The sequence below is a fragment of the Periplaneta americana genome, chromosome 10 (genome assembly GCF_040183065.1).
Source record: "Periplaneta americana isolate PAMFEO1 chromosome 10, P.americana_PAMFEO1_priV1, whole genome shotgun sequence".
Classification (NCBI taxonomy): Eukaryota; Metazoa; Arthropoda; class Insecta; order Blattodea; family Blattidae; genus Periplaneta; species Periplaneta americana.
In genome coordinates, this window is record NC_091126.1 from 108,554,105 (window position 1) to 108,571,446 (window position 17,342).

A 17,342-nucleotide genomic window follows, 5' to 3' on the forward strand; every position below is an offset into this window, starting at 1 on the left:
GGCAATGAGCTGGCAGACGTTGGCAAAACAACAGGCATGAAGAAATGATATTGAGGTTTGCTACAACAAATTGCTAAAAAGTGCCATACTCAAGGAATTGGAAGTGGAGAGCACCAACATATGGCAGAATGAATGGAGCACGACAGTGAAAGATGGGACAACGAAAACATTCTTCCCAAGCATAATAGGCAAATTAAAAACAAATATAAATATCATTCCTAATATCGCAGCAATTATAACAGGACATGGGAAAACAAGAGCCTATCTAATAATTGAAAATTCCATTTGTGTTTGTGATAGAGGTGAACAAACGGTTGAACACTTATTATTCGAGTGTCCTATCCTAGAAAACAAAAGACAAAATCTAAAAACAAGAGTTTCGTATTCGAAACAATGGCCAGTGAACAATGAGTATTAGTACAAAATTATTTGAAACCATCCATTTTATCAATTCAATAGATTTTGAAAAACTCTAAAAAGAGATACTTCAAATCTAACACAGTGAACTAAACACCTAAGTCATCAGAACAATATTTGTCAAAAACCCATGTATATATCACTAGTGTGTAAATGCGTAGATATGTATACTCAAAGCATGTAGTATTACTAAAATTATGTATTGGGGCATTTGTAAATAAATATTATATTAAAAAATACATACATACATACACACATACATTACGGGCATGCATACATACATACATACATACCTGTAGAGATACCCTGAGCAATTTGTACTTCAAAATGCATAGTCCAACAGTCTTTGCAGAAGAGGTGACCACATGCCAGACTGTTAAACCTATCTATGTTCTGTGTTGCCACACAAACTGGACACACCTGGTGTCGCATGTGCCTGGAGGCAACAGGTTCTGGAGGATGTGGTGGTTTTATTTTTGACAACACCAACAATCTGCATGAGTCTCCACGATATTTAACAATAATGTCTGGTATTGCCCATTCGTGAGCATGGAGGAGAACTTTAGCCAAAGATGGTGTTATCTAGAAACAAGAACACAAGCAAGAAAAACTCAACGCGAATGTTGCACCATAAAACTTATTGAAAGTAATTACAAAATCTGCACCATTTTCTCTAGATGAGTTTGTTTTTCGCAGTGTAACAGTCTTCCTTTGCGAGAGTCATCCAATTAATTTTGTCAACACGCCATCTCTTTGTTCTAGTTTTCTAAATATCTGACTCAGAGTGTGTCACTGAAGTGTGAATTAACGTGTAGCATTTGTGCTATCATTGAGCATGATACTTGTTGCCATGTGTGGACACTGTTGGCAAGCAAAAAATATGTAATTTCGTTACAAGTGTAACAAAATTCTGCTACATTCTACTTCTCAAGTAAAGCGTGATAATAGCACAATATAAACAATTCAAATATATCAATTATTAGTGATGTCTGTTGAATGTGTTGTATAACTCGTCATGTTGGGGTTACTAACAGTTAAGTGAAAAAAATTGTCACAAATTTAATATTAATATTAGAGGAGAAAAATTCGCTCCAGTGCCAGGGATCGAACCTGGGTCCTTGGTTCAACGTACCAAGAGCTCTAATCATTGAGCTACACCAAAGTTTAATCCACAGCACCAGATCGAATCCCTCTCCTCCAGTGTTTTTCTCTTTGTGGCCTGACGCCAAGTTCGACATGTATGTTGACATAGTTGTCACAAATTTAATATTCAATAGTATAATAAATCCCTTATATATATATATATATATATATATGAAAAAGAAACAGCAAAACAACATTTTTACAGCATTTCACCACAGTTTTACTAGTCCTCATTATCACAAGATTCAATGCCATTCTTATCACATTTTGCATACTGATCACGACCACTGGTACAATAACATAGCAGTTGCCTGACTTCGATTTTTAAATCCAATTGCACTTCAACAAATCAAAAGTTCAAGGACTTTACCGTTACTTCACTTGGATTTAATATTCTCATCGTAAACAAAACTCTTTTCACATCTGCATTTCCATGAAACAGTCAGTAAAATTGCAGTTAACTTGGCATTATAAAAAACTTCATTCCCTTCAAAGATTAAACATTTTCTTGACTTACAGAGTAACAGCAAGCAGCAACATTCTCGGAATCTAACAAATTTTTTTTTTTTATTCTCATAAATACTGTACACTGCAAACTTCAATAAATCTTTTAAAGCTTTTTGTTGATCCAGGTTTTAATGTATCGTACTTCATTGCACGTCCTAATATGTCATAACTAGGGTCCAAATTTGGAGTCGAAGTTTTGTTTGGAGTAGTAAAAGCCACGTTCATGAATAGATTGCTATTTAATGGATACTGATACACTGTTTGCAAAACTTAAGAGGTGTTCTTAATGCTTTATGGTATTCTCCCCAACATTTATTTCTTCAAAAGGCGGCAGAACACGAGAATCAAAATACAGTGAGTCCCAGCGAATGTTCTCAGTGTTTCTGTTCGTTGATCAGTGGTAGGTTCTCTCCACTAACGACACTTCCATTCATGAACTCATGGCACTTCACAGGATTACATTAATAAAGTTAATAATTTTTCAAAATTGGACATCCCTGTTTTATGACTAAACACTAAAAATGCAGATTCGATATTCTCATGAGTTTGTTCCACATCATCTGCACAGCTGGTGAATTCCCTAATGCTTAACTTATTTCACCATTTTCTGATTTGTGTTTATTTTTTTTAGTAGGTTATTTTATGACGTGTATCAACATCTCAGGTTATTTTGCGTCTGAATGAAATGAAGGTAATAATGCCAGTGAAATAAGTCTGGAGTCCAGCACCGAAAGCTACCCAGCATTTACTCATATTTGGTTGAGGTAAAACCCAGAAAAAAACCTCAACCAGATAACTTGACTCAACTGGGATTCAAAACCGGGCCACCTGGTTTCGCGGCCAGACATGCTAACCGTTACTCCACAGGTGTGGACGACTGGTGTTTATGTTATCCTTCAGGTATGAGTTGTTTTGTGCATGTGGCAAGAGAGAGCGAATGAGGGAATGGGAGTAAGGGATCACTATGTGAAAGTTGCATAGTTGATGAATCCCCATTCCCCAAAATCAGCTGTCATTCTGTAACTGGTCTTTGACAAGTGGCAATAAATACACACAGTGATTGAGCTATGATAACGTGCAATTTATTATGTTGTGTTGTTTTGCAATGGTTACATATTCAGTGCGTGAACATGTACACATTTTGCAAATGTACAAAAGAAAAAAAAATTGTATGGCAGAACAAAGGAAAATGTTATTAGATGTAAATTTTCTGGCCACACAGTTCTGTGTAGAAAAACAATACTAATTTTAGTGAACAGGTTTAATGAAACAGGTTCTGTAAATAATGTCACGTGAATTAAGTATCATACAAAATAGGCAACACTACCAGCAGCTGGAGGTTGAGTACTGATTATTAGAAATATAATGTGAGTATGTATGCTTTAATCTGGCAGAGTATCATGAGTTCTTGGGTGCAAAAGTTAGCAGAGGGGACCTGCTGCTGGTTGGTCAACAGAAACATTGGGAATGTAAGCTGCGACTCACATTACATTTAAATTATATCAAATTTGTCCTTGTCAGAGAATGAGGAATATTTCACTAATTGCATTGCCAAAATCTTAACTAATCACTTTCTGGGTACAAGTCTTCTATAGTATCATTTGAGATTGGAACATAGCATTGCATCGATTAAATAATGTCCAACACATGATTTAATAAATGCAGATATGCTTTTACATGAGGAGTCTGAAGTTCCGAGAAAATCATACTGACTACTGGATTTTCGTTCTCAGTTGTCTCTCTAAACAGCTTTAAAATTACATCGCACAGTTCAAAAATATTATTTACTTAATTTGACAAGACAACCCTTTTTTACTTGAACTTATCAACGGTTCAGAACAATTATATCGTAAGTGCGATTATTGGTGCTGCTAATTACGATGGTATTGTTCTGAACCGTCATTATAACCTTTCATGCTAAAGTATGTATAATTTTTTTAAATACCTCAAATGCATTTTGACATTATGGAAACGGGAAAAATAAATAATTATAAAAATGTGCAACATAGCTTCATTGTGTGATGCATGTGATGCTGCTACAACGTCTATATGTGAATAGTGATGTATGTAAGCAGCCTTTTTGCAGATACCTAATTTTGAATTATCATTTATTTTATTTACTATATTCCACAGATCTTACATTAACATTGAAGCTTTAAGATGTGGAACAAGCCAAGAGATGAAATGAGGCCGAGGATTCATCATAGATTACCTGTCATTTGCCTTATAGTTGGGAAAAGGCCTTGGAAAAAACCCAGCCATATAAACAGCCCAAATGGGAACCTAACACAAGTCCGAGTGCAGCTCCGGATCAGCAGGCAAGCGAGTCTGCTGACTGAGGAGCTACACTGGTGGCTCTACAAAAAATATACAGCACATAGCAAGAAGTTAATTCAGTTTACAAACCTAAACAATTTTCATCAGTTGAGTTAAAAAAGTAATATATACCAATTAAATCAATTCAATTTAAAAGCATAAACAATTCAATCAGTTGAGAAGGAATTAATATGAGGATTAGGAGTTACTTACTTACTGGCTTTTAAGGAACCCGGAGGTTCATTGCCGCCTTCACATAAGCCCGCCATTGGTCCCTATCCTGAGCAAGATTAATCCAGTCTCTACCATCATATCCCACCTCCCTCAAATTCATTTTAATATTATCTTCCCACCTACGTCTCGGCCTCCCCAAAGGTCTTTTCCCTCCGGCCTCCCAATTAACACTCTTTATGCATTTCTGGATTCGCCCATACGTGCTACATGTCCTGCCCATCTCAAACGTCTGGATTTTATGTTCCTAATTATGTCAGGTGAAGGATACAATGCGTGCAGCTCTGCGTTGTGTAACTTTCTCCATTCTCCTGTAACTTCATCCATCTTAGCCCCAAATATTTTCCTAAGAACCTTATTCTCAAACACCCTTAATCTCTGTTCCTCTCTCAAAGTGAGAGTCCAAGTTTCACAACCATACAGAACAACCGGTAATATAACTGTTTTATAAATTCTAACTTCCAGATTTTTTGACAGAAGACTAGATGACAAAAGTTTCTCAACCGAATAATAACACGCATTTCCCATATTTATTCTGCATTTAATTTCCTCCCGAGTCTCATTTATATTTGTTACTGTTGCTCCAAGATATTTGAATTTTCCACCTCTTCGAAAGATAAATCTCCAATTTTTATAGTTCCATTTCGTACAATATTCTGGTCACGAGACATAATCATATACTTAGTCTTTTCGGGATTTACTTCCAACCCTATCGCTTTACTTACTTCAACTAGAATTTCCGCGTTTTCCCTAATCGTTTGTGGATTTTCTCCTAGCATATTCACGTGGATTAGGAGTTACATTGGCAATTATTCTAATAATTGGTGAAGTTGAACTAAACCCTGGTCCTCCAAAAAAAATCAGTTAAACCATCTCAGTTGTTAATAGTGAGTTGATAAAAGATGAAATAAACGAGTTTAGGTACGAAATTAATTAAATTAATCAGACACTCAATGATATGGTTCCCCCATTGCAAAGATTCCATACATCCATCGATGCGATTTCAAAGACTCTTCAATAAGATATAAGTTCTACTAATAACTATTAGTTACAGGATTCATGGAAACAACATCACACCTGCCAATCTATAGAAACGGAAAATAGGGAGATTTTGATTTCAAGAATAAAACTGCGAAAATACATACCTGTCTTACTGCACCTCGTTGCTTGTTGTCTTCAGTGATGCTATGGTAGCAGATTTTGTCTTTCTTAAAAAATTGTCATCAAAAGCTTGTTCAAAGCACTGACCATGCTGTCAAGACTTGAAAGTTTTTTTCAGGTTATTGTTGGACATTGATGCTCGAAAGTGAGTTCTTGTCTTCTTCACCTGACTGAAAATTCTTTCACATGCAGTATGGTTAAGATGCCAGGCATGGCTTTACTTAATTTGTCGTACTTTAAATGATCATCTGCATTTTTCATTTCACCCACTAGAGACCACTGTGTATCTATTCTCTTCTGGAGTATAATACTGTTGGGCAAATCATCCAACTGCAGCTCACAGAACTGTGACTGTAAGTCATCTTCAGCTGCTTCTCTATTTTCATTGTTCTGTACAGGCAAAATTACTGGGAACATATCAACAAATTTTACACTTGTAAATAAACAATTGATGAAATTGGATATGTTAATAACTTCACTTTTGAGGGGGAACTTGTGGATCATGTAGTCACATGCAGCACTGTAGTAGTTTCTAACCATAGAAAAGAACTTCAGTTTGTCTTCTGTTTCCAGATGTTTTACTACTTTGAAAGCTGCACTTCCTATCACCAGGTTCATATCATCTCTGATTTGTTCTACAATGATAGTCAATTTCAAAAATAGAAGTGCTGTCTTTCACAACTACAGGTTTTACAAATCTTGACAAAACACTTTTAAACATATCATATAGCAGTGACCGTAACACATGGATATGAGGCACTTGAGATTGTAAAATAATATTTGTTTTCTCAAAAGAATGTAATGCAGTCAAGAGAAACAGACAAAAGGCTTCATTTATACTGCTTGTCAGAAAAAGAAACACCCTTTCTTCACGCGAAACAATGCAATTTTGTTCTTTATTTGAACACACTTTTTTTTTACTGTCCATGTGATGTAATGCTAGATTCAGGTTTTTTTTCCTGCACAACTATTTTTTTTTCCAAATGTTCATTTTTCTTTGAGACTAGGCCTACAGCAGTAGGCAAAGAAATAGACCTAACCTTGTTTGTAACACTGCTGGCAGGCCTGTCAACTTTGTTTTTACTGAAGATGCAGGACTGTTACCCTGTGAATTTACTGTTGAGTCAGGTCTGAGGCCTTGTGATGTTACTGCATGGGTTCCTGCAATGGTGTAGGCTTACACTTGGAGATTTTCTAAGTGACCAAATTTGATGTACTTTTTCTTATTCTTTATTTCTCCATGAAAGAAGGTGACTAGGGGCTGCCACTGTTCCACCACTCATTGCAAACATGTGCTTATGGATAACCAACGAGTAGATACATGTTTCAGGATTTTTCTGACATCAGTGTCATGCAGTTGTTGCAATTTCAACTTGTCTTTTCTTCTTGAGCTTTTCCCTAAATAGAAAAATATATCTATAATGATTTCATTAACTTTAATTGGTAAATAAGCTGCCTTCTTGGCTGCTAAATTAACAAGGTGGCATGGGCACCCCATGACAACTAGATTTTCTTGTTCTTCCTTTAAAACTGGAGCTACGCCATTTTTTGATCCAATCATAATGAGTCCGTTATCCGCACCCAAGGCCAAACAATTTGAGAGTGACAGCTCATGAGATTTAAGGCAGTCAACAACAAGCTTATCATTGTTACGTCTGGTTGATTCTTCTTCTAGTGCTGGCAAGGCAAGAAGACAGCTTTCAATTTGATTTATTTCTTTATTAAACACAGTAACGACTACAGGATATAATTTACTGTCACATGTCATTACTGCCATCTGTTGCCATACTGAGTGGTTGCTGCAGTAAAGAAGTAATGATCGAGTTTTCTTGCTTTAATGCAAGTTCACCAATGATGGCAGTGTCTTTGTCCTGGCACACCCATATTGTTTTGCTATATCGGATTTCGGAAACATTTTCCCAAATAGTGAGTCAGCATGATCTGCACAGGCAATTGGCAGATTGTGTTCCACTATGAATGAAGTGAACTAACACTCCGCACATATGGCATATGGCACTATTATTTTCGTTTGAGAAGAAACTTTTGTCAACTTTACGATTCCATTTTTCACAGTGAACATTGTCTTTATGTTTTACAGTTTTGAAGTATGTAATAACATCACCTTCACCACCATGACACACTCAACTCACACTGGCAGATAGTACAAAAAGCAAAAGTGGCACCTTTCTTTGATTTGGTTATACATTGAAATTCCATGGCATACGCTTCTTTATAATACTGTTCATACTTTTTACTTGTTTTAGGTTTTTTCAATGACATCGTGTTCATCTTGTCTTCTACACCGCAATTACAGAAACTAGAAAACTTATTCCCTTGCTGCAATGTAACTGTAGTGATGCTTCCAAGTTCCATGTTGTCGACTGGGATATTCATTTCAGAGCTGTGCGCAACTATTTTATCTGGGTGGGGGACACTAATACATTGTCAGAGCAAGCACTCAAATTTCCCATCACGGCCAGCAGCCAATGGCATGAATTTCGTCACAAGCGATTTTTCCACACAAAATGCGAACACGGGGAAAATTCAGCAGAATAACATACAATGTCAGAAAATCGGAAATCTTTCGACTAATTCAGGAGGGTTGGCAGGTATGCAACACTGATCAGGGCTCTCAAAGCCCTGTTGTGTCTACCTCCTCTAGATTTGTCAATCCAAAATGAAGTCATGTGCCTCTAATCTCCAAGGCACTGACCAATGGATAGGGAGTGAGAAGGGAGGCTTTGGTCATGCACGTATTTAGAAAATGGCAACAGACATCAATATTCTGTTGCTGAAATGAGACAGGATAGTATGATTCCTCCTCACCATGTTAACTTTTCTGTTGGCATTATTCCTCATAGGGAAGAATGTGAGGGAGATTATCTTAAACATTTCCTAGCTGAAAGTCTGGTATGGTTTACAGATAGTTCCAGAATAATAGTGAGGGCTAGAATTTCTATCCCTCTTAGTCATTGTACTGAGGATTTCCAGGCTGAAGTGTTTGTTATTCTAGCCTGCGCTCAGGAAAACCTAAACAGAGCATGCAAAGACATAAATATCTACATTTGTTCTGACAGCTGGACTACTTTGGATATGCTAAGCGTGCACAAAGTAGATTCAGACCGCTTGAAGACTGCAGAACTACCCTGAAAACCTTATTCAGAAATAATAAAGTACACCTCATTTAGGACTCAAGACACAGTGGAATATACAGTAATGACCAAGCTGATTTACTATCTAATGCTGTGCTATGGAACCATATGTGGGAATCTCACAGTGTATAAACAAACAGGGTCTAAAGGACAACCCGGTTAGGAGTTTATTGAGAGTCTGAAGCTCTATACCAGCCATGAGACAGGCCAAACTCCTTATTGGATAACCAAGATTGACTTAACTAAACTAACTCCTAGTATTCACAGAGCTGCACGCATTGTATACTTCACCTGACATAATTAGGACCATAAAATCCAGACGTTTGAGATGGGCAGGACATGTAGCACATATGGGCAAATCCAGAAATGCATATAGAGTGTTAGTTGGGAGGCCGGAGGGCAAAAGACCTTTGGGGAGGCCGAGACGTAGATGGGAAGATAATATTAAAATGGATTTGAGGGAGATAGGATATGATAGTAGAGACTGGATTAATCTTGCTCAGGATAGAGACCAATGGCGGGCTTATGTGAGGGTGGCAATGAACCTCCGGGTTCCTTAAAAGCCAGTAAGTAAGTAAGTAAATAAGTAACTCCTAGTATTAAAAAGGAGAAATTTAACATGGACAACCGCACTTCTAATTGGAACTAAACTAACTCCTAGTATTAAAAAGGAGAAATTTAACATGGACAACCGCACTTCTAATTGGACAATGCCATCTGTATAAACACCTTCATGTAGCCTATTGGGTCTCTCAGAGCACCCAACCTGTAAAAGATGTGGGATGGATGTTGAGTCATCATCCCACATTCTACTGCATTGTTCAGGCTTAAGCCATATCAGGCATTAATACTTCCGAAAACACATGTTGTCTCTCAAGGAAATTAAAAAAAATGCAATCTAGCAGCATCGTAAAGTTGCACACCCACTGCAGTCTCCTGTGAGGATTTCTAATTAATGGGTCACACAATAGGCCATTTATGCCTAAGAGCTTCTATAGTTTTCCACGTCCACAGTTTGGGAAGAAGAAGTAAAAGAAAATGGCAGTGCACAGACATACATCCAAAAATTTGATCATGGAGAAAGAAGATAAAACATTAAAAAAAGTACAGATATTAAATATCTGAGAAGTATATCTGACGATACCCTCAGAGTCCTGGCAACCAATCAGGATAACAAAACTATTTTAAGACTTGTGAACATAAATGAAAAAATTCACACTTGTCTTGGTGTACCTACTACTTACCTTAGGCAGTTCATACATATCATATGGGTGCCAGATGAAAGGTACGAATATTTCAAGAAATCTTTAACAGAAATCCATAGACACAAGTCGAAAGACAAGCATAAGAAAATGTGAATTCATGATGTGGATGAAGACTTGAGAATGATAAGAGCAATAAGGTGAAGTCAAATACTAGTAATACTTTTTATATGGAAAAGGACAAAGTGTAAATCTAAATTGCACAATAGACAGTTCATTAAAATCTTTCCTCATAATTCTGTTTCGCTAAAAATCCAAACATATTTAAGAAAAATGCGTGTACTTACTTGTAGGGTATTGCTCAATATTTCAACTGATTCATTCAGGAGTCTTTCAACTTCTTCAACAGTAAGGCAATCAAATACGAAATATTCAGGGTCAGTTTTGCTTGGATCTACTTGCTCTGCATCATAGTCTTCCTCATTGTTATAATAATCTTCGTAACATATGTCATCATCTGAATATTCCATATCAGAGTCATACTCCTCTCCAGACATCTGAAATTCAAGTCAGTGATCATTGTTACCATAAATTCGCTTTTCCCTGGGCATGTCCTATTTTACATACCTAATACAAAGGGCATCCAGGCAGATGTTTTTTCAGAGGAAAACTGTCCGCGTTTTCTATAAATCCTTAACAAAGGTATTGAAAAATTAAAAATAAGTGTGATAAGTAAGAGGCTACTCCAACATCGTCAACAGCAAACAAACGGTTGATAACAGAAATCTACACAAACCATTCTGCGTGTCATGTCAACTCAAATCTATATACATTTGAATGTGGTATCGTGTAGCGTGTAGTTTATTTTGCATGGTTTTATTATTGTATTTTTACAGTTACATTAGAGAACAGAAATGTCGAAAAGAAAATGTATGTTTATTAATGAACTTCAAAAAAAAAGATACAATTTTTTCGAAATGACTTTCGACTTTGCAGCAAATTAAGTAATGAATAGATATCGGAAGTTAAGGCAATAAAAATGATATTTTAGGCGCCTAAAAAGGCTCTAAAAACAACAAAAATAGGGCAATAAAAGGCAATGAAATTATATTGAATCACCCATAATTCATAAAGTAGAAAGTCTGTAAGATCATAAGTAATTTACAGTGCCTGTACCTAATGTTACAGTAGCAATACAAATGGTCGTTAGGTTTAAAAGCCCACATGGAAATGAGAAAGACAAAAAAAATGTTAGAGAAGAAAAATGTTCCATTAAATTATTAACTCCTTCATTCAACCAGAATCAAATGATAAGGATCGTGCAGTAGAGGGGAATTTGGCATTTCATTGTGTGAAACATCATAATACTTATCAGTATTTCAATGAAGAGAGTTTTTTCTGACTCTGAAATAGTTCGGAAAGTGTCAAGTACATGCATAGAAACAGAAGCACTTGTGGAATGAGTGACCTCTCCTCACGCTGTTTAAATTGTGAAAGAAAAATTTAGACAAGTAGGCATTCTTTCTCTCAGGCACCTCCCCAAGTGGCAGATAGGGGAATGCTCACCAGATATGGTGGGTACTGGAGAAATAAAATACCCGAGGTGGACCAAAACCAGCTGTTGCTGCCTTGTATCATATGGAGTTAGTTCTCCAAAGGCTAGGGGAAGATAACCCTGATCAAAAATTACCCGGTCCTCTGGGCAGAGGGTTTGGTAATGGGCCGACTACCCATCTCAGTAAAAAGCCTACAGTTACGAAACCAACACAAATAGAAGCCAGACTGTCTAATGGAAATGAAAATGGCAAGAACAATGGACAAGCAAATGGAACATAAAGAAAAAAAAAGGAGGAATCCAATTATATGTATAGGAACATGGAATGTAAGGTCTCTATACCATCCTGGAGCACTGAAAATGCTAATAGACCAGATAGTAAAATTAAAGCCCAATATTATGGCCCTATAAGAAGTATGATGGATAGGAAATGGAATTATAGAGAAACAAGCCAATGTATTTTATAACTGCAGCCAAGAAAGATATGAACTTGGTACTGGATTCATGATACACCACCAATTTAAACACCTATCAGCCCGAGATTATCAGTGCTTAGAATAACAGGAAAATTTTTTAATTATTGTTTTAATTAACATTCATGCCCCGACAGAAAAATCTGAGGTGGAAGAGAAGGAACAGTTCTACGAAACTCTAGCATAAGTATATGATAACTGCCCAGGTCACATAAAAATAATAGTTGGTGATTTCAATGTGCAAGTGGGAAAGGAGCAAATATTTAGACCTACGATTGGAGATTACAGTAAACATACTATAAGTAACGATAATGGAACAAGACTTCTCTTATTTGTTACATCTAGAAATATGATTGTGGGATTTACACTATTCCCACACAAAGAAATTCACAAAGAAACATGGAAATCACCTGATGGTAATTCTGTAAATCAAATTGATCATGTACTGATTGATACCAGATATAGATCAGATTTAGGCTACTAGATGTAAGACCCCATATAGATTCAGATCACTACTTGGTATGGGCCCAAATCAGAGCAAAATATTTCCAATGCATATAGAAGGGTTAGAGAAAAAAAATATAGATATAATTTAAATAAGCTGGTATTACAGGAAAGTAGAGAAAAATATCAAACCAAGGTGACATAGATACTTGAAGAGGCGATGGATCATAACAATATTGACGAAAAATGGGAGATAACTAAGAAAGCAGTTGAGAGTGCAGCAAATGAAATACTGGTAATGGAAGAGAGAAGTAAAAGATCTTCGTAATTTGATACTGAATGTGAGATTGCTACACAGGAAAAGAATAAGGCATATGGAAAGACACTACAGGGACAAAAGTATTTGGGAATATTATAAAGATAAAAGAAGAATTGAAAAGAGGGTTCATCAAGGTAAGAAGAGAGAATGGATGAAATTAAATGTTGAAAGTATGGAAGCATTAAGGAATCAGAATGAGGCAAGAAAGTTCTATAGGGAAGTCAACAATATACGGAGGCCTTTTAATTGTAAAAATACTTTAGTGAAGGATGAACAAGGACAGATTGTATTCGTATGGGACAAGGAAAAATGCAAGTGTATAATTCTCTGCTTTCCAAATATGGAGTTTCAGAATAAGTGAAGAGAAAGAGACATGTGAAAGATGGCATAGGTATTTTGATGGGATCCTTAAAGTTACAAATCCACAAGAAAATTTTTCATCCGAACAGCACCAAGAATGTGAATTGCATCAGAATCAAAACCCCCCCAACTATTGAGGAAATAAGAATTGCCTTGAATAAATTGAAGAACAACAAAGCCCCTGGAACAGATAATACACCAGCGGAATTACGTAAGTAAGGTGGTGCAAAGTTGAAACAATAATTGATGGATATTGTTGTTTCAGTATGGATACAGGAGAAAATGCCACAACAATGGATGGAAGGGATTTTATGTCCCATTCATAAGAAAGGAGATTCAATGGCATGTGAAAATTACAGAGGAATAATCCTTCTTAATGTGGGCTGTAAAGTATTCACAAATAGATTTTTCGATCATCTTCTCCCGATGGTTCAGAAGCAAATAGGTATACAAACGCAAACTTATGAATGATCGTTTGCGTTTGTAAATTTAATAATCTGATTGGCTATGTATTGTATACTTTTAGTAGAGCCATCGATGTTGGTCAGTCGACAGACTCGCTGGGCTGCTGATCCGGAGCTGCGTTCGGGCTTGGGTTGGACCCCCCTTTGGACTTTGGTTTCTTCGGAGGTTTTCCCCAGCCGTGGGACTGAAGCCGGATGGTCTATGGCGAGTCCTTGACATCAACCCCTTTGATTTGATTACCCCCTTTGATTTGATTACCTGGTTGGGTTTTTCCGAGGTTTCCCCCACCGAAAAGGCAAATGCCGGGTAATATTTTGGCGAATCCTCGGACCTCATCTCATCTCACTACATCTCGCCAAAATGTAAAAAAATGTAAAAAAAATGTAGAAAAATGTAAAAAAATTGTACAAAATTGTAAAAATTGTAGAAAATTACTAAATTGTAAAACTATAAAAAATTGTAATTGTAATATTGTAAAATGTTGACATGTTCCACATCTTAAAGCTTCATTGCTCATGTAAGATCTATGGAATAAAATAAATAAATGAAAAAAAAAAAAAAAAAAAACAACAATGTGAGTTTCTTCTAGGCAAGTCAGCCATAGACCAGATTTTTACATTAAGGCAAATTCTAGAAAAAAACTATTGTAGATGGAGTTGGTACACAACATCTATTTATTGACTTTAGAGCTGCTTATGATAGCATTAATAGAGAACATTTGTATAATGCTCTAAGAGAACTCGATATTGCTGAAAAGTTTGTGAGACTGGTAACAATGACAATGACAGATGTATGAAGCAGTATAAGAGTCAGAGAGATGTTATCAAATCCATTAGATATTACAGTAAGAATGGTGTGCGACAACGAGATACGCTGGAGAAAAGGTGGCAAGAGATGCAAACCTACTTAGCAGAGGGACCATATTTTATAAATCGGTGCAAATACTCGCATACACCGATGATATAGATATAGTGACAAGATCTAGAATGACAATGAAAGATGCATTCCTGAATGTAGAAAAGGTAGGAAGGAATATGGGATTGACCATTAATCAATCGAAAACTAAATACATAGCTGTGGAAAGGCAAACATCAAGAATATGCCATCCTCAATAATAGGCAGATATGACTTCGCGGGAGTCGATGAATTTAAATATCTGGGATCAACAGTTACTTATTCTAATGATATTTCCTAAGAAATAAAGCAGAGGTTAATGGCTGCCAATAGAGCTTACTTCGCCTTAAGAAAATTACTTTGCTCAAGAATTTTATCTCGTGCCACAAAGGTAACCATCTATAAAACACTTATAAGACCTGTACTAACATATGCTGCTGAGACGTGGTCCCCAACACTGGAAATTTGAATGCCTTTGAGAGGAAGATACTCCGTAAAATAATTGGTCCAGTATACGAGAAAGGAAGATGGAGGAGGTGATATAATAATGAGTTATATTCCATCTATAAAGATTCGCCTATTAGAAGAATGCTAAAAGCAGCAAGATTAAGGTGGGCTGGGCATGTGGCACGGATGAATGTCGTAGAAATTCCTAAAAGGATATTAAATGGAAATCCCAGGGGCAAAGAAGCCGTGGACGACCAAGAATAAAAAGGTTGGATGGAGTTGAGAAAGACATACATAAGATGGAATATAGGAATTGGATTTAAGCAATTTCGCAGGATTTAGACAACTGGCGAATAATCATGGAAGAGGCCAAGGTTCACATTAAGCTATAGTGCCAAGGAAGAAGAAGCAGCAGCATTCCTTTTCATTGTGTAGCTCAGGGATGCCAAAACCCTGCACATTGTGCACTTGTCTCTGTGCGATGTGAAGTTCCTTTTCCCCTACCTGGAGGGAGTGAATTGGCTTGGAGGGGAACACGACAGGGCTGTACATTACCTGCAGTAGCAGAACAGCTTTGGTTTCAGTAACAGAGAGCAATACTGGTGCTCACTGAGCTGTGATTGTGAATGTGATGAAAAATAAAGTGAGAAGTCCACAGATATAACGAAGAAGAGAAATCACGAATCATATAACATAATTGTTATAATGTTTTCCTCAGCCAACAGTAATTATTTTAAAATGAAAGGCTTTCATTATCTCATGTGGACCTAATAGTGATGTGAGAATTTAAATCAGATTAGTAAATTTCTCAAAATATGATATTCGCGCCAGCTCTTATTTCTTAATCAGTACTCTCATGGCAAGACAAATGTGACAACAGCGTTGCTCTGGAGTCTACAATAATACAGCCATTAAAGGTTAGACGACTTACAACTTTTATTTGATGAGGTGATAAGTGATGAGAATATTTAGAGAATAATACATGTGAAGCTCTTGAGGTTTTAAGGGAGGAAGAAAGCAACTATTTGTAAGGCGGAAAAATTTTCTGGAAAAATATATAATGGCGAATTTTCCATCTCACGTTACTATATCATGTTAATATAGCTACTTACGTTAATACATCTTTAAACCTGACACAAAGAAAATGTCCTCGCTTCACAGTTCGTGAACTACTCTTTTAACTCGTTCCAGTAACACTCCCAACTTGTTGATACTTGCTCTCAACGTTTTCCAAAGAAACTACATATAAATTTAAATTCAAGCTTAATTTATCCAATTTATTAATAATAATGTGAATTTATATTAACATACAGCAAGGAAATGATTTCAGTGTAAAAGCCTCACAATGTCCTACTGCATGTAATTGGGAGTAAAATATTTTCTTCAACATTTGTGCACCAATGGTCCCAATAATGCTTGACGAACAATGAAAGAGTATTACTTTGAAATAATCAGTACCTACTACGTAAAATGAAATACTGTGTTCTTTTTTTGTTGTTTCGAAATCACTGCAATATTTATATTTTCTTCAAAATCTGTATATAAATCATGTAAATAAATCATTCTTTACAAACGACTGCTTTGTGAATTATAACTGAGTAAATCTATTGTTTCTTGTGTTACAATTATTATCAGATATAGACACTGACAATAATTATGTTTTTTTCCTTCTGCTAAGTGTGTTTATAATGTCCAAATGTCAATTTAATCGAACACTAGAAGTGCAGAATAGATTCTTGTACATCCCTCCGGCTAAGAACTAGTAAGAGCAACACGTGAATGACGCAATCTGCACAGACCGGCATTCCGCACACATACACTGCACATTCAGTGTCTGAATTCTGGCATGCCTGGTGTAGCTATTGAAGCAAGCAATAATTATGATATTCCCTTTGTTGTTCAGTTAACAGTCCGAAGACAATCTCATAAGTGTCACCAATAAGGCATCACTCATGAGGCAACTAAGTCAAAAGATAATGGGGTAGGGTGGCTAGTTCCTTTCCCCTCTTTGATGATCCAATGCTTCGACTGGGAAAAATGTGGAATACATAGTAAACTTCAAGACACTCAAACCAAGCCACATGAAATTGCGCAAAATATTGCAGTCTATGTGCATGCAACTCTGACAAAGTTTGGTCTTATTGACAAAACAATTACTTTTTGTGGGAATAATTGTAACACCATGTTTTGTAGATAGCAATAGCCGATAAGGCAACACCTACAGCCAGATGGGAAAGTGGGCGAGCAAGGATTAAC

The 17,342-nt window shown here is 36.4% G+C and overlaps 1 protein-coding gene across 2 annotated transcripts in view; it reads right to left on the reverse strand.

Annotated features, from left to right (window-relative positions):
• The window catches only part of ari-2 (E3 ubiquitin-protein ligase ari-2), a 469,714-nt gene that overhangs the window by 364,605 nt on the left and 87,767 nt on the right, over nt 1-17,342 (reverse strand). For both annotated transcript variants that reach the window (XM_069838008.1, XM_069838007.1), the window contains exons 3-4: nt 10,477-10,686; nt 711-999 (exon numbers count right to left, since the gene is read on the reverse strand). In XM_069838008.1, coding sequence (XP_069694109.1) covers nt 711-999; nt 10,477-10,686 — 499 coding nt within the window. The remainder of the gene's footprint in view (nt 1-710; nt 1,000-10,476; nt 10,687-17,342) is intronic.